General features: G+C 40.1%; 1 protein-coding gene across 1 annotated transcript in view; it reads right to left on the bottom strand.

The window, feature by feature from the left end:
- TDRD1 (tudor domain containing 1) overlaps positions 1-22,783 on the bottom strand; it is a 50,491-nt gene that overhangs the window by 4,094 nt on the left and 23,614 nt on the right. The window contains 15 exon segments of the mRNA XM_043597605.1: positions 1,015-1,182; positions 4,339-4,455; positions 6,596-6,715; positions 7,433-7,517; positions 7,519-7,709; positions 9,603-9,773; positions 10,754-10,864; positions 13,930-14,067; positions 14,912-15,154; positions 16,745-16,915; positions 17,761-17,868; positions 17,990-18,157; positions 20,050-20,136; positions 21,212-21,383; positions 22,129-22,272. Coding sequence (XP_043453540.1) covers positions 1,015-1,182; positions 4,339-4,455; positions 6,596-6,715; positions 7,433-7,517; positions 7,519-7,709; positions 9,603-9,773; positions 10,754-10,864; positions 13,930-14,067; positions 14,912-15,154; positions 16,745-16,915; positions 17,761-17,868; positions 17,990-18,157; positions 20,050-20,136; positions 21,212-21,383; positions 22,129-22,272 — 2,194 coding nt within the window.

The raw sequence follows: 22,783 nt of genomic DNA, 5'->3' as shown, positions 1-22,783 counted from the left end.
ACTGAATATTAATCAAGTGCCTTAAAAAAAAAAAAATTTACATACATCTAAAGATAATAAGCAAAGGGATGTCTGAGTGGCTCAACTGGTCAAGTGTCCAACTCTTCGTATCAGCTCAGGTCATGATCTTGCAGTTCATGAGTTCAAGACCCGCCTTGGGATCCATGCTGGCCAGGTGGAGCCTTCTTGGGATTCTCTCTGTCTCTCCCTCTCTGTCCCTCCCCCACTTGTGCTGTCTCTCTCTCTCAAGGTAAATAAATAAAAAGTAATAATAAATAAAATAAGCAAAAGCCTCACTCCAGCTGAGTTTAGGTATGCTTTGATGTACTACTGCTGTTGCATTAAAAAAAAAATCACTCGATAAATATTCATTGATCCCTATTGTTTATCGAGCACTAATCTGAGTCTGGAGGGCACAAAACAGAAAACAGTTGCTTCCAGGGACTTATGTCCTAATGGGAAAGGCAAACAATAATAAAGGTAATTTTCCAACTCTCTCCCTGAGTCAAAACCAAAGCAGACTAGGAGCCAATGAGTGAGCTATTATCTGCTGGGACCGCTGGGTAACAAAATGAGGAGTGAAAGTAAAAAGCTACGTTAGCATTTTTGTTCGCTTTCCTCAAACACCAAAGGAAGGAACTGAATATCAATGCAGATACAGTGCACAGTGAATTAGCCCGAATGGTGTCATCTGAATGTCTCTTGTCTCTAAGAGCCATGACAGAGCAGAGAGGCCCTCAGATAAGGGTCAGAAGGCCCAGTTCTCCCAGGCACTGCCACTTCTAGCTGTGCAACCTGGGGCCAAACACAATAACTGAACAACAATGGGCTAGCAATATAATTTTTGTGAGAATGAAATAAAGAATAGAAGATACGAAACTTTTTTGGTAAACTCTGCTTGATGTTTAGAAATCTGGGCAGTTATTGAAATGCCCATTTGACTCAGACATAGGGCTATAAAACAAAGGGAAAACCACACAGACATCTCAACCGGAAAGTGACTTAACTGCCTACCTTCAAGTGAACATTTAATAATTTGGAAAGGAAGCTCCAGGTGGCTGGTGGAAATTGGCTGCACTCTGGAAAAAGGCAGAGTTTCAATGTTTCCATAGTCTACATAGAGCACTTTCACATAAGCATCTGATGTCCCCAGAACAATGGCACGGTACCAGAAGTCATCATCTGAAAATATAATGCAATCTTAGGTAAGAAGGTACATTCAATGACTCCCTCCCTCCCTCCAGATGGTTATTCAGTTACATTTACATCACTGAAAATTTTTGATTACAGTCCAGATGAAACACAAGCATGACCTCCACTCCTTCCAGAGTCTACTAAAAAGACAACTGCATGATTAAAACGGAAAAAGCACAAAACCACAAGGATAGAGAACAAGACAGAACACAACACCGGAAGCTGGAAAGCAGATGCCTGAATGGAAATGAGGTAGCAGTGCTCAAGCAAAGCTGGCCTGGCCTCGGGGAAGCAAAGAAGCATCTTCATTTGCATCTCAAACCCCCAAGCCTGGACAATCAACCCATTCAAAGGCAGTAGTAAGGATGAAGCTGAACATCAGGCCTGGGTAAAGGAAGTGGACCTCCTTCCCAAGACATCGGAACAGACTTTAGTTTATAAATACATTTACACAGAACACTTATTTCTTAAGTTACTAAAGAGAACGATCTCTTTTATGTTCATGGGTTTTAATAAAGCTTCGAATGCCCTCTTCATTTCCAGCCAACTGCTCCTACTCAAGGGCAGAAGACTAGAGGTTTCTTCTCCTGAGAGGATGAACCAGACTACTGGACTCGGAAGCATGAGGCGGCGCAGAGAAGGAAGTTTGCCAAGAACAATGTCAGGAGAGCTACCCACTCCAAGCAGGAGACACCAGTCCCAAGTGAATGCACTTCAAGATTCTCAACAGCAGGAGTCCTGGTGAAATGGACGGGCCCCATCACCCTACAGTGAAGGCCACCAGAAGCTTCCAATCAGATGCCCCATTGTAAGTGAACAGCAAAGGATCACCAGACATTTGAAGTAAGCCTCCGACACGGTGGAGATCAGAACAAACAGGAACTCTAGGAATTGGGAGAAGACTGAAAATTACAATGATGTTAACATTCCCAGAGAAAACACCTTCCACCCTTGGAATACCAAGACATTATTAAAAACACACACTTGAGAAGACAGACAACAAAGCTACTGAAACTAGAGATGTGGTACCAGAAGTTAAAAACTCAGTAAGCTGGGAAATAAAATTGAGGAACTCTCTTGAAAACAATGAAAAAAAGTGAAAGAGAAAACAGGAAACTTAGCAGAAGAGTTTCAAGTCCAACATTAGAATATTTGGAATTCTTAAGAGAACAGAAAATCAAAGAAGGGAATAAAAAATTTTCAGAAAAATTTCTCAGAACTGAAGCTCACAACTTTCTAGCCTTAAGGGCCCAGCCACTTAGGAGCGCCCAGCACGACAGTGAAAGCCAATACTAAGTCACATCAGGAATTTCAGAACAGGATGAAGACATTCCTACAAGCTCCAGGAAAAAAAAACATACAGTTTGGAGAATCTAAATGATTCTTCTCTCTTGACCAGCAATAGCTACAGCTAAAAAACAGTAAAAGCGGACTGGCCTGTCTGGCTTGGTCAGTAGAACGTGCAATTCTCGGGGCACCTGGGTGGCTCAGTGAGTTAAGCGTCTGACTTCGGCTCAGGTCATGATCTCGCGGTCCGTGAGTTCGAGCCCTGCGTCGGGCTCTGTGCTGACAGCTCAGAGCCTGGAGCCTGCTTCAGATTCTGTGTCTCCCTCTCTCTCTGACCCTCCCCCGTTCATGCTCTGTCTCTGTCTCAAAAATAAATAAACATAAAAAAAAAAATTAAAAAAAAAAAAAAGAACGTGCAACTCTCAATCTTGGGGTTGTAAGTTTGAACCCCATGTTGGGTGTAGAGATTACTAAAAAATAAAAAATAAAAAAAACTCTTAAAAAAAAGAAAAAAAGCAATGCCTTCAAAAATTTAAGGAAAAGATTATTTCCAATCTAGAGTTTTAGATCTAGGCAAGCTATCAATTACTTGTTAGGGTAAAGCCTTTTTCAAACATGGGAGAACATGGGGAGATAAGAGAAAATTCATCTTACGTGTATCTTTTCTCAGCTTCTGAAGGATGGGATATATACCCAAATATTAGGGTAAACCAAACGTAAGGAATTCAGAAAACAAGGTGAGATGAGGGAGGGACAAATTTGGCCAACAAGGTCAGGTAAGAGACAAATCCATGAAACAAAAGGGAATCCATCACCAGCATGATGATGAAGGAAAAATTCCAGGGTGATTGCTCAGCCGTGAAGGACAAGCAGTCTAGATAGGAGGCGCAAAGGCCACAAGAACTGACAATATGATAAAAGCTGATAAAGTACACAAATGTTCACTAAGAGAATTTATACCAATGCAGAGAACTGGAGATAATCAGCGAAAGGATACAGACCACTGGTAACAACAACAACAAAGACTGCAAAAGAGATATGTAACCATGTATCTCATTACATCATGGTTTACTACACAGCTGTGAACAGTGTTTATGTAAAGTTCTAATAAAGTAATAAAGAATACTTATCTAACCAAAAATTACGATAGATTTCTATTAGAAAAAAAGGAAGGAGAATGTAGATCCAGTTGTCATACAAAAGGAAACAAAACTAAATGTAATATGGTTAACTGTAAATTTAAATTTAAAAATGAACACTATGCAGGCAATAGAGCAAAAACACTTTAAATTCATTGCTGACAAGGAGATGATGAATTGGCACTCACAAACTTTTGGCACATATGGACATTTCTTTAAGATACCCAGAGAGCAATATGCTTCTGGGACGTACAAAACAATTGACATCTTTTGACTCAGGAATTCCCAAAATTTCTGCTCAAGAATATTCACTCCAAGTGTTATTTTTATTCCTAAAAGAAATCTGTTAGCATGAAATATTAAAACAACAGGACAATGGTTAAAGTGTCCCTGATTCAACAAGTCAACTTTTCAATGCAGTTATTTATTTTTTTTTTAGCACATTCAGAAAGTTCTATAAACTTGCAACTCCTCCACATATAAATATGATATTATTATGTAAAACTGATTATCTGTAAGTACTGGTAGATACCTACCTATATCCTTACCTAAACATAATTCATGGTTATGGAACAGAACATATGAATTAACAAACAACCCTGCCTTTCTTAATTTCTCTAACAAAATGAAATGTGCACTTCAATAACAAAACACACAAAATTTCACGTAAAAGAGAACAAAATATTTCCCTTTAATATTTTACCTCAAAGACCCTTACTTGTGTATCTGGCACAGCACACATCTCCAATTTTCGGTCGGTAAGACAATCGACTATTCTGAGCACTGCAATATTCTCCCAATTCAGCTGTCAACACACACAGTCTTCCCTGATTTTCTGAAACACAAAAAAGCAATTTCCTGTGAGGAAATTTTCGGTGCTGTTTAGACAGTATACAAAAAGAATGTTAAATCGAATCACTTTAAAGACCCTGTTAACATTTACATGTGAAGAATCCACGAAACCACTAGTGGCCCCGGGTACAGGTGAGCTGCAGTGCTGGGCGGGAGGACGAGGGAAGCCTCCAGAGCGCTCAGTTCCACACCAGCATGGCCATACTCTACAGAAACTCATTGAGTCCCACTTTCACAATTTTCCCATGTAATTTTCAGTTAAGTGTGTTCTAGTTAATAAAACACAGTTCTTCCAATTCATCAGGATTCAATAACCCTACTTTCCACCTACACAGATTAAAGATGATTATTTGTAATGCTGGACATAGATTTAAAAGCCCTTGTTGGTATCACCACAATTTGTCGTCTGACAATTTGGACCTTGAGAGCTTGTTTGGAAGTTCTAGCAGGGGAGCACAGCTACTCGTATACCCTTGACCCAAGAACGGTCCTCCTCTATCGGGGAAGGTCGTCCTCTTTGACCAAGCGTGCAGCTTCGGGAGGGACGCACATGGAGCAGTGAGGGAGGAAGGGGACCCCTGCCTAGCCAGCCAGATCAGCCGAATCAACCCTGGCAATCAATGGGGTGACAGATGTCGAGCCAGATCGCCCTCACATCCTCGTTTGACAATTTGAAACAAAGATTCACTTTTCCAGCCTTCAAGTACCTGCAAATTGTTTTAAATTTGCACTAACTTGCACTAACTCTCTCTCTGACACTACAAGGATAAACTCAAATATGTTGAAAGAGATTCCTTAATATACACTTCCATGAAACAAAGAAGAAAACATTTATACATTACTTTTTTTCAGGATTAGGACCAGTGTAAAACATTTTTCTAAGTCTCTAAACTGTAGTAACACGGATTACAAAGTACACTTTCAACATATCAAATTTTCTTAACATGTTAGCTTTGTAAATACAATTCAAATTAGATAGTATTTTTTTTTGAGAGAGAGAGAAAGACAGAGTACGAGGGGGGAAGGGCAGAGACAGAGTGAGACACAGAATCTGAAGCAGGCTCCAGGCTCTGACTGTCAACACAGAGCCCAACACAGGGCTCGAACTCACAAACCGTGAGATTATGACCTGAGCCAAACCCAAGAGTCAAATGCTTAACCGACTGAGCCACCCAGGCCCCCCATGTTTTTTAATGTTTGTTTATTTTTGAGAGAGAGAGAGAGAGAGGGAGGGAGAGACAGAATGTCAGTGGGGGAGGGGCAGAGAGAGAGAGAGAGAGAGAGAGAGAGAGAGAGAGAATCTGAAGCAGGCTCCAGGCTCTGTCAGCACAGAGCCTGACATGGGGCTCGAACTCACGAACCATGAGATCAGGACCTGAACTGAAGTCAGATGCTTAACCAAGTGAGCCACCCAGCCGCCCCTAGATATCTGTTTTTAAGCAAAAAATTATATAGCAATTAAGGACACGATTTTTTAATATGAAATTTGTTATCAAATTGGTTTCCATACAACACCCAGTGCTCATCCCAACAGGTGGCCTCCTCAATACCCATCACCTACCCTCCCCTCCCTCCCACCCCCCATCAACCCTCAGTTTGTTCTCAGTTTTTAAGAGTCTCATGTTTTGGCTCCCTCGCTCTCTAAACCTTTTTTTTTTTTCCCTTCCCTTCCCCCTTGGTCTTCTGTTAAGTTTCTCAGGATCCACATAAGAGTGAAAACATACGGTATCTGTCTTTCTATGACTTATTTCACTTAGTATAACACTCTCCAGTTCCATCCACATTGCTAATAAAAGGCCATATTTCATTCTTTCTCATTGCCACGTAGTATTCCATTGTGTATATAAACCACAATTTCTTTAAGAGACACGATCTCCTTATAAAAACCTGAAGGTTGGGCAGGTGCTAAATGCAGGGCATTCCCTTCATGTTCACATTTGTGTTTGAGTAACTAAATGTGCCTTAAGTGTTATGACGGTCAATTCTTCCTTAAAACATTGAATAAGACAAAAATCACCAGCCTCCCCTCTCCCTCTTACTTCTTAAGGAATTCTCCAGAGAAGTGTTTTCATTATACAGTTAAAAAGATGCGCATCAATAGGTCTCAAAATTTGGTTTCTTACCTGGCATCTCATTTGGTAGAGCATAAAACAAGTATGGGTTTACGATTTCTAATACGGTTGCTTGCACAGTTTTATTAACTGGCAATTCTATTGTCCTCCACTGCTCAGCTGAAGACATGGCTGAAAACACAGAAAACAGATCTTGCATAAAACAGACTAAACTTGGTATTCTCTCCCAGTTACATATTCATTCAATTTATTCATCAACTGCTGATTATCAACATTCACAAATTCCTAACGTGAAAATCTGTATTTTCACAAAACAATCTATTCAATTTGAGGGATTTTGTATTACAAAAGAGTCCAATCTACTGACCTACTGCACTCCAGTGTTACTTCTGTAGTACATATAATGTAATTATTTTTTTCGTATTTATTTTTGAGAAAGAAAGAGAGTGTGTGTGGCTGGGGGGGTGGGGGGTGCAGAGAGAGGAGGAGACAGAATCTGAAGTAGGCTCCAGGCTCTGAGCTCTCAGCACAGAGCCCGACACGGGGCCCGAACTTGTGAACCATGCTATCGTGACCTGAGTTCAAGTCAGATGCTTAAACAACTGAGCCACCCAGACACCCCTATAATGTAATTCTTAAAACTGGTTGAAACTTTAGGGGACACATAATTATATGGTGCAAAATTACCTGATAAGTGACTACACTAAAAATGAGTATGGTGTTACATAAAACCATGTTTCAATAAATATTTTCATAACCTATTATTAACCTATTTCCACAAAGCATGTATTTCTACAGAAAAACTGCATCATTTGGATAGAAAAACTTTCATAACCTGTAAGAGCAAAGGATACATTAAATAACAAATCAAAGGTTTAAAAATGTTACCTTGAAGCCCCAGGGCATCAATTTGAAGATCATGTTTATTAACAGGCCTATTACTTCTCAAGCCTTTACATGGCGGACTAGTTTTTTAAGACTAGATGTTCTTCAATCAGAACATCACTGATTATTCTGGGGTAAGAAGTGGAGACATCGGTGAGCTCAATTCCCACTCCCTGTCCAGTGATTTCAACCACTCGGGCTTGGAGTTTTATCCCTGCAACACACATCTGAAATCTTGTGATGGCTTCTTTAGTCCAGTGTCTGTTTTTCGGCTCTATATCTGGCAAAGAAGAACGGCATTAAATAGGATTCCATGCCCAAGCTGCATTTTCGCTTCAACGGTGTCTGGGACTGGGTCCTTGTTAAGTACTCCATTCGGGTCAGCCATTTTGGTATCTTTTTTCAACGTTCAATTACATCTCTACATCCCCCATGCCCGAGTTACAGACACTGGCAGGTGTAAACATACCGCTAGGGTTTTGGGTCACTCAGAAACTTTCTTTACTTTCCCCACTAAAGTATCTTTACCTGGCATTTTTCCAACAGGCAAAAATGGGATTATTCTAGAAGCCACCATCGTGTTCTGTTACATACACAATGATGAGTTACACCAATTCTGCTGGTAGGAGATGTCAACCACACACCTTCACTTCTGCGGGCAGTGTTCTAGTGGTTAATTTCAAAATGTTATTTTAAAGTACTTAACCAAAAATTATTTTTCTGATAATTGTGGTTTATACCCTTATTTTTACAATGGTGATCCTCAAACTTGAGTGTGCATCTCAACTCTCTAGAGGGCTCGTTAAAACAGATTTCAGGGGCCCATCCTAGATTTTCCAATTTAGCAGCAGGTCTTGGTTGGGGACAGAGAATCTGTAATTTGAGTAAGTTCTCAAGTTGATGCTGCTGGTCTAGGGGCCACACTTGAAGAAGCATGGACATGAAACATGGTATTAAGAATAATCTGAAACATAGTAAGCAGAAAGAAAACACGCAAAAGGAAAAATAAAAAGCATCTGTGCTTCTAGACATGAGCACTATTAACATTTTGGTATCCAACCTTCCATAATTTTCATGTGTGTATGGAATGACCCACATACACATAATACCGATTTCTTTTATAAAGAAACCTTTGCAATAATAGTAGCTACTGTGGATATGATGCCAGGTAGTGTTTAGTGCTTTATATTTTTTATGTCTTTTATTCTTTTTTTTTATGTTTATTTTTGAGAGACAGTGTGGGTACCAGCATGAGCAGGGGAGGAGCAGAGATGGGGAGAGAGAGAGAATCCCAAGCAGGCTTTGCACTGTCAGCACAGAGCCTGACACGTGGCTCAAGCACATGAACTGTGAGATCATGACCTGAGTTGAAATCAAGAGTCAGATGCTTAACTGACTGAGCCACCCAGGTGCCCCTATGTCTTTTATTCTTAATGACTCCTTGAGGAAGGTACTATTATTTTCCAAGTGAGGAAACAGAAGCACCAGAGAGTTTAATTAATTTGCTTAAATTCTCGCACAGCTAGTAGGGAGCAGAGTTGGTTCCAGAGCCTGTCCTCTTAACCACAATACTATCCTGCATCTCTTATAACTTGTACTCTTCGTATCTGCTACACGTTAATGCCCGGGCAGCAAGGGCAAACACTTAAATCCGCCTGTGCAGGCCGGGGAGCCTTTGTCCTCAGCACCCACTGGCCCCTCACAGCACCATCTGAAGCAGGTGCTGAGGTTTTCAACCCTACAGGTCATCACTGAACCCATCCCCTGCCTAGCTGCCTGCGTTGTTTTGCTGCTATTAACAGCAGTATAAGGAACGTCCTTGTAGGTGAACTTTGTGAGACTCCAAGATCATTTCTTTGGGATAAATTATTACAAGTAAAAATGCTCAGACAAAAGGCAGGACTATTTGAAGCTCCTAAGAAATCCTGCAAAACGTCTTCAAGAGGACATATCAGTTTTCATTCCCATCTCGAGCCCAGAAAAGCAGCTGTTTCCCTCCTTTTAGCATCTACACTCAACACTCTGGCCAGCATCTTCAAAAGTACGTTTCTAAATTTTATAATATGAAGCAAGATCTTCTAGCTCACATGTTAAAATTACAGATGTTAATACTTAAAAGTACATCTACCCTAAGTATTAGAAGACAGTTTTGAAAGCTTATTCTGCACCATACCTGCTAACCAGCACCGTATCCCTTGACACGGAAGTTCTAAAAATTTTGATGGGATCATTTGGAGTTCATCTGCAGTAACTTCTTCCATGTTCCCATAATCCACAAAATGGACTTTAACATTTCCAGCTGGCAAGATTTCCTTGACTAATGCACGATACCAATTACCATCACCTACATTTAACACAAAGTTTGTAACACAGAACATTATTTCCTTTCTATTAACATTTGAAATTTTTATCTCCAAAGAAAAATCCTCTGCGTAAAATAGCTAATAAATCTGCTTTCCTTCTCCAGATGATGCCTCTAGTTTTCATTCAGAAATCCCCAGGAGAGTTATCAAAATTTGTTTTTAGAACACATCCAAATTTTTATAGCACACTTTAACATTAATCTAATATAAATTTAAGATTTCACTCATCACCTATCCAATAAACAGAGCGTGAAAGTGAAGGTAAGACTTAATAACCTTAAATGTTATCTGTCAATCTGGAAGTTTTATAATACTCTCATAACTAATGACAAACTGTTTTACTTGTTATTAGTAAAATCATATAAAAATAGTAGAAAAACTCATACGATGAAATTAAGGGGTGGGGCGCCTGGGTGGCTCAGTCGGTTAAGCGTCCAACTTCTGCTGAGGTCATGATCTCACGGTTCATGAGTTTGAGCCCCACATTGGGCTCTGTGCTGACGGCTCAGAGCCTGGAACCTGCTTCAGATTCTGTGTCCCCCTCTCTCTCCGCCCCACCCCTGCTTGTGCTCTCTGTTGTTCAGAAATGAATAAACATTAAAAAAATTTTTTTTAAGAAATTAAGGAGTCTCATAAAATATACTTCCAAACTAAGTATATACACAGGTGACCAGAAGAAACAATGAACCTGCAGTGAACCATTATCTAACTTACTTTAATATCAGAGATTGTGGAAAGAAAAGCATTTAATGAAATTTAACAAATGGAGGTAAGGAAGTTCCATTTGGAGGTTCCTTGTTACAAACAGAGTATTAGACATGACACTTTCTGCATTCATTTAGTCTTGATTGTGAGAAATACTTGCTTAAACACGGGGAAGAAAATACACATCAAAATATGGGCTCAACATCAGGAAACAAAACTTTCTATCAAAGTCAAGACTGTACCAACTGTAACTTACCTGCAAAAGGAGCACAACACAGTTGCCCTATTTCTGCTTTAAAATCATTGGGCACCTTCTGCTGGCAATATTCTGCTAACGACTTATTCAAATCATTGAGTTTCTTTAAAGCTGAAAATGCAATACACATACAGCATTTAATATTTAAAAAAGCATGCAGAACACAGATTTTTCCTTTTAAGTTGGAAATGTTTTGATCATAAAACCTCAGGTACATTCCCAAACAACTATTAAGTATACCAGATGCTTTTCTCTTTTTCTCATTAAAAAAATTAACTGGGAAAGTAAGTCGTAATTAGTTAAAGCTCTTGGTAATCCCCAACTATGGCATGGTTACCAGAACACCAGAGCACGAACTTGTGCACAGGGCTAAGGACAGAGCATACAAGCCTGTACACAAAGTGACACACAAGCTTATATGTCCTGGAGGAGAACATATAATGAATGACTGAGTGGATGGCACAGACATCTGCTAGGGAAACGCAGAGAGGTGAGCTCTGTGTGCTGCTTTTATAAAGAAATAGGACAGAGAAGGAGAGGTATTCCCAAAGAACCAGAAATGGCCCTGAGGCAAAGTACAAAATTAAGCAACCAAAATTCACCTGGTGGGAGCAGTTTGGCGAAGCAGGGAAGTGGAACGTGAACCATGAAGAACATACCAGCACTGTGCTGGGAAAGTACACACCATGGAGAGCTTTAAATGCTGAGTCAAGGGGTCCTGACACTACACAACAACTTAAGGGAAAGCAGCTGCCTTTTACGCATGTGGCAAAGGCCCCTTCACAGATACGGAAAGTAAACTATAACAAGTCAGAGCTGTCACCTTTCAGTTTAAGAAACACTACTGAAAATGGTGTGGGAAAGGCGTGTGTACGTGTCTGTGGGAATTAGCTTGGCCGGCCCCCTTGGGCGTACTCCAAAGCACGAGCACATGCATCCTTTGACTTAATAATTACACGGGAATTTGCCCGGACAACACACTCACAGAATAAAGCCAGAGAACACAAGGAATGTTTCAATAATAAGAGGTCGGATAAACCCACATAGTGAAACACCACATAACCATGAAAAGGGAAACAGAACAGCAATGCAGCATCCTGGACTAGACCCTGGGATAGAAAAAGGCCATTAGTGGGAGTAGAAAGAAAAAGGACATGTCCCCATCTCAGTTCATGACTAGGTGCCCATGTTGTTCTCTCAGTTGTAACAAACGTACCACAATTCTGTGAGACGTTAACTATGGAGGAAGCTAGCTGAGAGGCGTACGGGAACTCTGCACCATCTCTGCCACTTTTCTGTAAATCTAAAATTATTCCACTATTAGAAGTTTAATTTAAAAGACAAAAAGAGGGGCGCCTGGGTGGCGCAGTCGGTAGAGCGTCCGACTTCAGCCAGGTCACGATCTCGCGGTCCGTGAGTTCGAGCCCCGCGTCAGGCTCTGGGCTGATGGCTCAGAGACTGGAGCCTGTTTCCGATTCTGTGTCTCCCTCTCTCTCTGCCCCTCCCCTGTTCATGCTCTGTCTCTCTCTGTCCCAAAAAAAAATAAATAAACGTTGAAAAAAAATAAAATAAAAGACAAAAGAATGAAGAAAGGACCACGTGGGGACAAAAGCAAAGTGCAAACATCACAGCATTTACCGTGTATGCCTACACAAACAGAGACATATACATTCACACAAGCATATGCATAGACTACTTCTGAAAAGATATTCAGAAAACTCAGAGGGGACTGGGAAACTTCCCACTCTACACTCTTTTTGTAACTTTTGAATTTTGTACCATAGGCTTGTATAATCACCTATAAAAAGTAACTTTAAAATGTTCACGTCTTATGCTATACGAAATAGTGATCTACCTACCAGATAATTCTGAAGGGAAGGATAACAGATCTCACAAATTGGGAGCCAGACGAGCTTAGGCACCTAGTGTCATGTCCTCATTTGGTAGAGAGGAAAACCAAGATTTAGAAAAGCTAAAATTAACGATGCTTACCAGAATAGCTCAAAAGAAAAAGAAGGGAAATACAAGTGTAAGGATGTGGAGCAACTAAAACTCTCAAACTCACAAGCGTCATAATCATCACTTTGCAAACTTTCTGGCCTTCATTGATCAAAGCTGAAAATATACATACCCGTTAGGATAGGGCCACTGATTTCACTCCTGGGAGTATATTAAAAAGAAACGCATACACACGTGCACTAAATTTGGACGGAAATGTTCACACCAGTATCGTTAAACAGATCAGAAGTAGAAACAACCCCCTAAACCTTAAAAAGAACCTTAAAAAGAACCTTAAAAAGAAATAAATCCACAGTACATTCACATGGTGGAACACACCGGGGTAACAAGACACAAGCTACTGCCACACATGGAAATGAAGAACTGATCTCACAACCAATGTGGAAAAAAAAAAAGCAAGGAATACAAGAGCACACATTGTAGGATTCCTTATATAAAGTTCAAAACCAGGAAAAACTAATCTATGCTATTAGAAGGCAGGACAGTATTTACTTTGTTCATTCATTTTTGAAAGAGAGAGAGAGAGAGACAGAGCACAGCAGGGGTGGGGCAGAGAGAGAGGGGGACACAGAATCGGAAACAGGCTCCAGGCTCCGAGCCATCAGCCCAGAGCCCGACGCGGGGCTCGAACTCACGGACCGCGAGATCGTGACCTGGCTCAAGTCGGATGCTTAACCGACTGCGCCCCCCAGGCGCCCCCAGTATTTACCTTTTAAAGAGAGAAAAGGGTAGTAATCAGAGGAGAAACGAAGGAAACTTCTGGATTCTGGGAATGCTTTATTTCCTGACCTAAATGTTGATTATTCAGGGTTTTGACTTTCTGACAATGTGTCATGCAGTACTATTTATGCACTTGTATATATGCGTGCTATGCTTTAATATAATCAACCGTTAAATTTAATTTTCAAAAACAAATTTAGAAGACATTCTTTGAAATCTAACCTGGTTTAAATATAAAGAGAGCTTTCGAAAATAGAAATAATAGCTTAAAATGGAATAAAAGGCAACTATAACCAAATCTTTCTTGGAAGCAGAAATACCTACCCACTTGGCCCTTCTTGTAAAGACAGTAATTTTATTATTCATTAAACTCATCTCCAGTTATTATCTACATCAACGTATTTGTACAAAGAAATCAATGAGAAGAGTCAACTTACCATCCTCTTTAAGCACATGGCAATAAAATTCTCCAGGACTATATATCATGCAGACCACAACATCTACTGTTTGGTCAACAGTAAGTTCAACCCATGTCCACTCCAGTGGATTTAGTTTTGCTTCTACACCTAAGGGAACTGTGAAAATAAATGAACATTTTGCAAAACAAATGGTCAAAGTGGGGATGGGAGGTGGGGTCAGTGAGGTATCTGCATTTGAAGAAGAACTGAATTTCCAGTGACTTTCTTAGTGACTTTAAAGGAAACAATCAGTATTACAACTAGCCATAACTACCTCACTGAATTTTAAATTCATATGTCTGACCCTTCAGCAGCTAGTGACCCATAAATTTTTTTTTCAGCTCTCAAACACACTCATATGTATATAAATGAATGCCTGGATCAAAAAGACAAAGGGCACTTGGGTGGCTCAGTTGGTTAAGCGTCCAACTTCAGCTTAGGTCATGATCTCAGGGTTCATGAGTTCGAGCCCCGCGTCAGGCATTGTGCTGACAGCTCAGAGCCTGGAGCCTGCTTCAGATTCTGTGTCTCCCTCTCTCTCTGCCCCTCCCCTGCTTGTACTCTGTCTTGTTTCTCTCCCTCTCAAAACTAAACAAACATTAGTAATAATAATAATAAAGACAAAAAGACACTTAACGTCAACTTTTTTTTTATTTTTTTTTTTTAACGTTTATTTATTTTTGAGACAGAGAGAGACAGAGCATGAATGGCGGAGGGGCAGAGAGAGAGGGAGACACAGAATCAGAAGCAGGCTCCAGGCTCTGAGCCATCAGCCCAGAGCCCGACACGGGGCTCAAACTCACGGACCGCGAGATCGTGACCTGAGCTGAAGTCGGACGCTCAACCAACTGAGCCACCCAGGCGCCCCAACATCAACTCTTTTTGAAAGTATGAGAAGCCACATATACACACAACTGTCTGAACTCCAGCATGGGCATTATGAAGGAGACATTTTACTTACCACTGGCTTCTTTCACGATGCTGGGTTTATCCGTCAGCACCCCTGTCTCCCCCACAGCAAAGCCGGCATCTATGAGAACTTGGGTAACACTGATGTGAGGTGTCACAGATTTATCTAGAAGCTCCACCAGGGAACTATTTTCCAACTTGTCTGCCACTTTCACCGTGATCATTTTGTTCTGTACAATTTTTTTCATCAGACTAATAGCTTCTGGAGTCCAAATTCCTAATGATGGCTTTACTCCTAACAAATAATTTTTAAAGGAATGTTAAAATATTTCTTATAACAGGCACTTAGAAATTTAGCTCCCAATTTCCATAAAGTTAAACTTAAGGAATCTGACAAACACCAGACCCAGAAAGTCCCACCTGAGCAAAAGGATTCTCTAACCATGAAAATGAAGGCAAAATTACAAAGAGAAAATGGCTATACTTCTATGTAAACAAAACATAATTCCACTGATATGAAATGTCCAGAAAAGCAAATCGCTAAGACAGAAATTAGACTAGTGGTCACCTGGGAAGGTAGGATTAACTATCAATGGGCACAAGAAACCTCATCAGGGTGATGGAAATTTCTACGAGTGGATTATGGTGATGGCTACACAACTCGGTAAATTTACTAAAAAATCACTGAATTGTGTACCTAAGACCAAGAATTTTATGGTATGTAAATTATATCTCAATAAGTTAAGAAAGTCATAAACAAAAGTATAAAACAATGCAGGAAGAAATACGGTCCCTTAGAACGACACAAAAACATCTGTATCACTCACTCCAAAGGCACTTACAAATTAACCCAGAGTTACACCCAGTCTTTTCATAAAATAAGAGCAGGTAACTGAAGAAAAAATGTTCAGCCTCACTGGTAATAAAGTAATTGAAATGATTTCATTTTAACTTATCAGCATGAAATACAGAAGTGTCTACTTGGTGTACCAATTTGTGAAGTAATGGGCTCCCCGCTATATTTCTGGTAGGTGTGTAAATTATTTCTACCCTTTCTAGAAAACAATCGTAATATATATCATACAAAAAGAAACATACCTCCAACACCTCCATTTCACCTACGGAGGTGTCTTGTAACATAACTACATTTGCAACCTATGCCAAGGAAATGCTCTTGGATAGGTTGCAAGATGCAGTTAAAAGAACACTACTCGTAGCATGAACTTGGAAATATCCTTCTGATAATCGTATACTAGTTCAATTACAGTACATTTGAATAAAGAAGCCAATTTACTAACATGGAAAGCAGCCCCGGCTCTTGATGGGATAAATTATATTTACAGTCAAATTTTTCTTAACGTTTATTTATTTTGAGAGAGGGCGAGCAGCCACATGACCACAGGAGGGGCAGAGGGAGAGGGAAAGAGAATCTTAAGCAGGCTCTAGGCTCAGCACGGAGCCCAACACAGGGCTCAATCTCAGGACTGTGAGATCATGACGCAGGCTGAACTCAAGAGTCAGACACTTAAAATGACTGAGCCACCCAGGCGCCTCTACATACAGTAATTTCTAAGCACAATGTTCTTACTGTTTCTATAAGCAGGTTTTGCCCTACTTTATGTCATGAATCCACTTCTATGATGTCAATAATGCAGACTCTATAAATACCAAAAATACTCAATATTATGATACATTAAGTTTTATTTTATTAGAGATAGCAAAGTAGTCCTGTGTATTTCCTAAATGTTCTATTAAGGATTATTTTTTCATTAAGAGAAGTTATATCTTAACACATTCTTTTATCTTCTCATTGGTTTAACTTCATTTCTAATGCTCTTAGGGGTTTTGCTATTTTAAGAATATGGGGACCATAAAAATTTCATACCTGCCAGCACACACTTTATAGCTTGCATTGGCAATTCCAACAACTTTGGAGTTATGGGACAAAGTCTCGTCAAACTAAGGATTTCAAAGTTTCCATAATCTACATATCCGACCAGTACAGACTGCTCAGAAGCATAAGCTAAAACGGAGGCCCGGTACCACTGATCATCCTCTGAAAAAAGGAGAGACTCAGTCTCAAATCATTTTCCAGTACAGATATAAATACAAACTTTCCCTCCCAAATCCGGAGATGGCCATCTGTAGGCTTTAATACAGTATCAAGCTTTACGGAACAACGTATGTTGAGTCAACAGTGCTACTTCTGCCTACTGGAAGCCTTAAACCCCTAAAATCTCATCTTTCTGCAGGTCTTAGACCCCTCACTCACTCCATGGGCTGCCACCACTTACAACCGCTTCATCTGCCCCATAGACAGTTAACTCGCAGGACAGAGTCTTGTGTGTGAAATCACAACGATGCCTTGATCAATGCAGGAACAATTTGCTAAGCATCAAGCGGGGCTAACTTTACAACACCTGGCAGTAGGAGTCAACCAGACTCCACCAACCAAGGAACCAGTTTACGGGAAGGCTGCTAGGCTCTCCCCTCCGGCAGAGACGAACCGAACCCACTTAATACAGCTGTGCCGTGACAGCTCCATGCTTCTAGGCCTCCTGCTACTCCCACTAAAACCGGTAAAGACGTGATCCCGGGAGATTGCACATTCATGTACGGATGTAAATACAATTATCTGCACCAGTCCCCAAAACTAAAGGACTGATAAAACAATAAAAACTTTCTTTACCAACCACCCCCCCCCCCCACTGCAACAGGCCTTCCTCCCTTACGTCACACACTTTGAGTCCATTTAACTGGATGTATTTAAAACTGACTGGTGCACTTTAATACTCAAACTTTGAATGCAGCCAAACAGTGCAAAATGAAGATTGTTTGGGGTTTTTGGTTTTTTTTACTTCATTGTAAGTGAAAAAAAATTCAGGAATACTCTTTCCTCACCTGAGAACTGTGCACAACAGATATCACCAATGGTTGGATAAAAATCTGAGCGTGGAGGCACTTGACCACAGTACTCACTAAGGGACGCCTGAAGTTCAGCAAGCTTATCTGTAGATACAGATCACATCTTAAACAAAAGAAATACAAACCTACACATTATCTTCATTTTCGCATGCTGAGTCTCTTGAAGTGGGTTATACTGATAGGACAATCAAGAAAATTTGCTTACGTCCACTTTGTAGCTGTTGACAAAAGAAGTCTTCTGGGGTCTGAATGTGAGCAACCACACCACAGAACTCATCGCCTACATTCACAGTTAACACTTTGGGGATCAGATCACTTCTGTCTACAACAACTTTGTTTTCAGCTGTCATTTTTCCAACATCTTCAACATCACCTTAACAGAAAACAGAAAAACAAGGCATTTTGGTTTCATTAATCTAATTTTTGCAGTTTTTCAGGCCCAATCAGGCTCCTTCCAACACCTCCAGGCCTTAACACATGCCACTCTTCTTTCCCAGGACACACTCCCAATCCCCCAGCAACCTGATTATTTCCTGCTCAGTGTGCTGTCACGTTGAAAAGGCTTCCCTCCGAATCTGGGTTAGGTGTCCTTCCTAGGTGCTCCCACGGCATTTGCGTGCATATCCTCTATCACACCATTTTATAATCTCTTCTCTAGGTGTCTGTACTAATCACAGAACACCCTCCATGATGGTACCTCCACAGTTCCTCAGTGAAGCAAATACTGCCCAGAAGATGTTTGTTCCTTCCCCTGGATACCCGTGCAACACTTGCCATTATTACTGATGACTCCTTCCTAGAAGCCTTCACCCTCCTATTGCTCTGGCAATTTCTTCCCCATCCTCTATCCACCCATCCCATTGTGGTTTCTCACTTGATGTTGCAGGCCCCAGATCAATCTCCCTATTTTTTCCTCACTCTATACTCCCCCTAAACTACCACCAACACTTATGGTTTCAATCATTAGACCAATAAGTGTTTGGTTTTCTCCTCCAGATGGCAAAGAATTACTGAAAACTTTTCAGCAGAGCTGGCACACCAACACTTGTGTTTTGGGGATATCATATAGGCAATACTGTAAGAATACAGGCAGGAGACAAAAGATAAAGTCACAAGGTTGTTGCAACTATCCACAAATAGTAAGGATTCCTGAGCTAGAAAAAAAGAAAAAAAGATTTAAAAAAAAGTCACATACAAACAATATTTAGAAAGAACCATCAATAAAGACTTGGCAAAGGACAGGAGGCAGGGATAAGGTAGATTTAAAGATAAGTCGATTTGTGTATATGAAAGGATGCATCCAATCACAGCACCATTAACTGGCAATCACCTCTGGGTGAATGAGCAAGAAACAATGAAGTATGTCCACATCCAAAGTAATTTGTAAAGGAACAAAGTGAAGGCGAAAACATTGCAATAAACAATACATAAAACTAAACAATGAGAAAATAAAATGCTGATAGCAAATCTTCTTGGTTCTCTTGTTATACTAAATGAAAAGCCACACACATAATTAAACAAGTAGTAAAAACTTAAGAAACAACATCTTACCAGAACAGAATGTTATATCCCTATTTATTATTTCTAGAATAACCAAATAAGGAGGAAAAATTAAACTAAGGAAATTTTAGCTAAAACCCTTCAACTCAAAGTGTCATATTTAGTACTTCAAAATTTCTAGAATTGTTTTAATGTTTATTTTTGAGACAGAGTGAGGGGGGGAGGGAGAGAGGGGGAGGGAGGGAGAGGGGGGAGGGGGAGAGAGGGAGAGAGGGAGAGAGGGAGAGAGAGAGAGAGAGAACGCACGCGAGCGTGCAGGGAAGGGGCAGAGAGAGACAGAGAGACAGACAGACAGACAGACAGACAGACAGAGAATATGAAGCATGCTCCAGGCTCCTGGCTGACAGCACAGAGTCTGACGTGGGGCTCAAACCCACGAACTGTGAGATCATAACCTGAGCCGAAGTTGGACACTTAACCGACTGAGCCACCCAAGTGCCCCTAGTACTTTAAAAATTTCTGATACCCATCATGTCAAAGATTGATCTGGAAGACAGGGAAGGAAAACAGGCAGGGTAAACTAAAATTAGACAGGATGTACCACTGAATGAAAAAGCATCACCTTTTTTATATAAAGTTCAAAGAATGGTTATCACTTCCATTAAATCTGACACTGCAACAGCTCTGCCCTTTTTTGTTCAGTAGAGAAGACACTTTTCAGTACCCAGAGTCACTATACTGTTCAATATTAATCTGTATACTCACCTGGATCTGCACTCTGTTTCTTAGAATTTTGTCCTTCGGGTTTCAAGCCATATCCCATTTCTATGAGCACATCGTCTAAGAGTTTTCCTAAAAATGTTTAAGAAAATGTACCTCCATTGAGATATTACAGCAAGTATTAGAAGAAAGGCATAAATACACGAGTCACAATCATCTAGAGATGATCTAATGATCTAGAGATTATGGCTATTAATACACTGGTATATTCCTTACCAGCTCAATTTCTAAGTGCAAAATACAGTTTCCAATGCTCAGCCTTAAAAATTGAGACAAAATCCTCATCATCACTTGGCAGAAAATCTAATGAAAGTATTTCACTTCAAAATTCTGGATAACATGAAAGGTTTAGTTACCACCTCGCTGGTATGCTTAGTATGGCCACCATTTAGGAGAAAAAATAAATTTAGTGTTAAAATAGGACTACTTTTTCTCAGACATAAAGTATAGCCAAAACAAGGGTAGCCAGTGTGATATGAACTTCAAGTTCCATAAAATAACATCCAGAAGCCCAAGCTGTTAACATACACAGCAAAGAAAGAAAATAGATTTTATACTTAATTTCACAACAGGATTAAGTCAATTTTCTACCAAGTCACCAAGTGACGCTGGATCTCTAAAAGTAGAAGAGTAATAACTTGAGAAGTCACTTTTCAAACACACAGAAAGCCAGCACAGAAGGACAGGATTCCAAGGTGTTTCCATTTAGTATTCCACTTAAACACTAGGCATTCAAAGTCTCGATACTAAACCAATGCAGTTCTGCGAAGGTTGTTCAAGGAAAAAGCACTCCTGACACAAGCATGGACAAATTCATAAAGAGATTCTTGACTTTTTCCCAATAAATGAGTAGAAATCATGAATAGAGATCATAATGGCTATATCAAAAGGGTAACAGAGTTATCCCCAAACTAAGTATAGATGTAGCTTTTTGGCCCACCCATTTCTAGGAATGTGCGTCAGGTCTTTGACAAACTGCCAACCCCAAGCGCAGGGCCAAAGCCATCTTTTTATCACAACCCGAATGACTTCCGAGTGGAGCTTACTACTTGGCCTCACTTCGTGTTTTTATTTCTTCTCTGTGCAACAAGTAAAGACTAAATAACATATTAAGTGCTCCATCTAAAAAAGAAGACTTAGATCTTACCTGAACTTGGCAGCATAACATCCACAGCAAAGGTAACTACCTCTTCTTTTAAGATGTCGACAATCTTTATAGAGCAGTACTGCTCCATTAACAGTGATTTAATAGTTTTGATACATTCATTGCTCCAATTCCCCTCTGCTGGGGTAACACTGGCCACAAAGCACTTTATGGCCTGAAAGATTTTATGTAAGTTACTAAAAAAAAAAAAGTTACTATTTGAAAACGACTTTTTCTAATTAATAATGTGAATATAATTCATGCTGAAAATATACTGGAAATCTTCAAAAACTAACCAAATAAACAACTTTATAATTATTTGTCTCTTGTGGTACTCTAACCCACAGTGCTTTTCCTTTTGGGACTTCTTGAAGCTCAAAAATTCATGAAAGGATAATAATTATCCCTCACATACATATAAATTCAGGCTGCTTCCACACAATGTAATAAATACAGAAATGATCATTTTAGGGGCCCCTGGAGTGGCTCAGCTGGTTAAGTGTCCAACTCTTGATTTTGGCTCAGGTCATGATCTCAGTGATGAGATCGAGCCCCCACGATGGGGCTGTGTTGGGCGTGAAGCCTGCTAAAGATTCTCTCTCTCCCTGCCCTCTGCCCCTCCTCTGCTTGTGCTCTCTCTCAAAAAAAAAAAAAAAAGATCATTTTAAAAGAACTGATGGATAAGATAGATGTCCCTAAAAATGCGAAGTTTCTCATCTAAGTACTTAAGTAAATAAGGCCTATTAAATGGAGCCAAGAAAGCCAATGATTATCTACTTAGTAAAAGATGAAAAATATACCAGAAGGTGTTTTTTCCTAATAACAATCACAGTATAGAACAAGCAAATACAGTGCCCATCAAAATATTAAAAAGAGCTCCTTTGAGACACTTAGGAGTTTAGAAAGTGAAAAAGACTCACACATGGAGGAAATAAGTCGATGTTTCTATTGAGTTGGTGAATTCTGTTTACTGGAATTATTTCTTCATTTCCATAATCAATATATAAGACTTGTGCCTTCTTCTGCAGCATATCAACATCTCGTATTATTACTCTGTTCCAGGTCTGAAAGTGTAATAGAATGGCGCCCTGCTTCAGAACAGCGTTTCATAACCTTACGCCTGAAAACCCTCAGCCAATCTACAGAACACACAAAGGAAAGGCTACTGGTCTGCTGAGGCACTTGGTAGGTTAATTTTCTAGGAATCTGGCTAAGAAACCCCTAAATTTGTCTTTTTAGGAGACTTTAATAGGCACAACTCTTCCCGGGTTCTTCTAGCCCACAAGACACTAAGACACACTAATGCCTCCGCCGCAGAAATAAACACCATCCAGGACTCACAGTCTGCCAGTCTGTAACTGGCGACTGAGGAGCCTGTAAACAGAGCTGGAGGGGGCAAGGGCAGGAAGGAGGTCACCCGACACACCTGCAATACTGACCGAGGAAGAGAAAGAGGAGTGTGACCAGAGCCTCTTATCAAGCCATCAAATGCATTATTAAAAGCTCTGGTGTCGAGTTTGTATGAGCAAAGTAAATTAAAACATCATCTTAAATCATTCATTTCATCACGGGTTA

The sequence above is a fragment of the Prionailurus bengalensis genome, chromosome D2, assembly GCF_016509475.1.
Source record: "Prionailurus bengalensis isolate Pbe53 chromosome D2, Fcat_Pben_1.1_paternal_pri, whole genome shotgun sequence".
In the NCBI taxonomy this organism is placed as follows: Eukaryota; Metazoa; Chordata; class Mammalia; order Carnivora; family Felidae; genus Prionailurus; species Prionailurus bengalensis.
The sequence above is the reverse complement of the archived record's forward strand: the minus strand, read 5'-3'. Positions and strand labels throughout refer to the sequence as shown.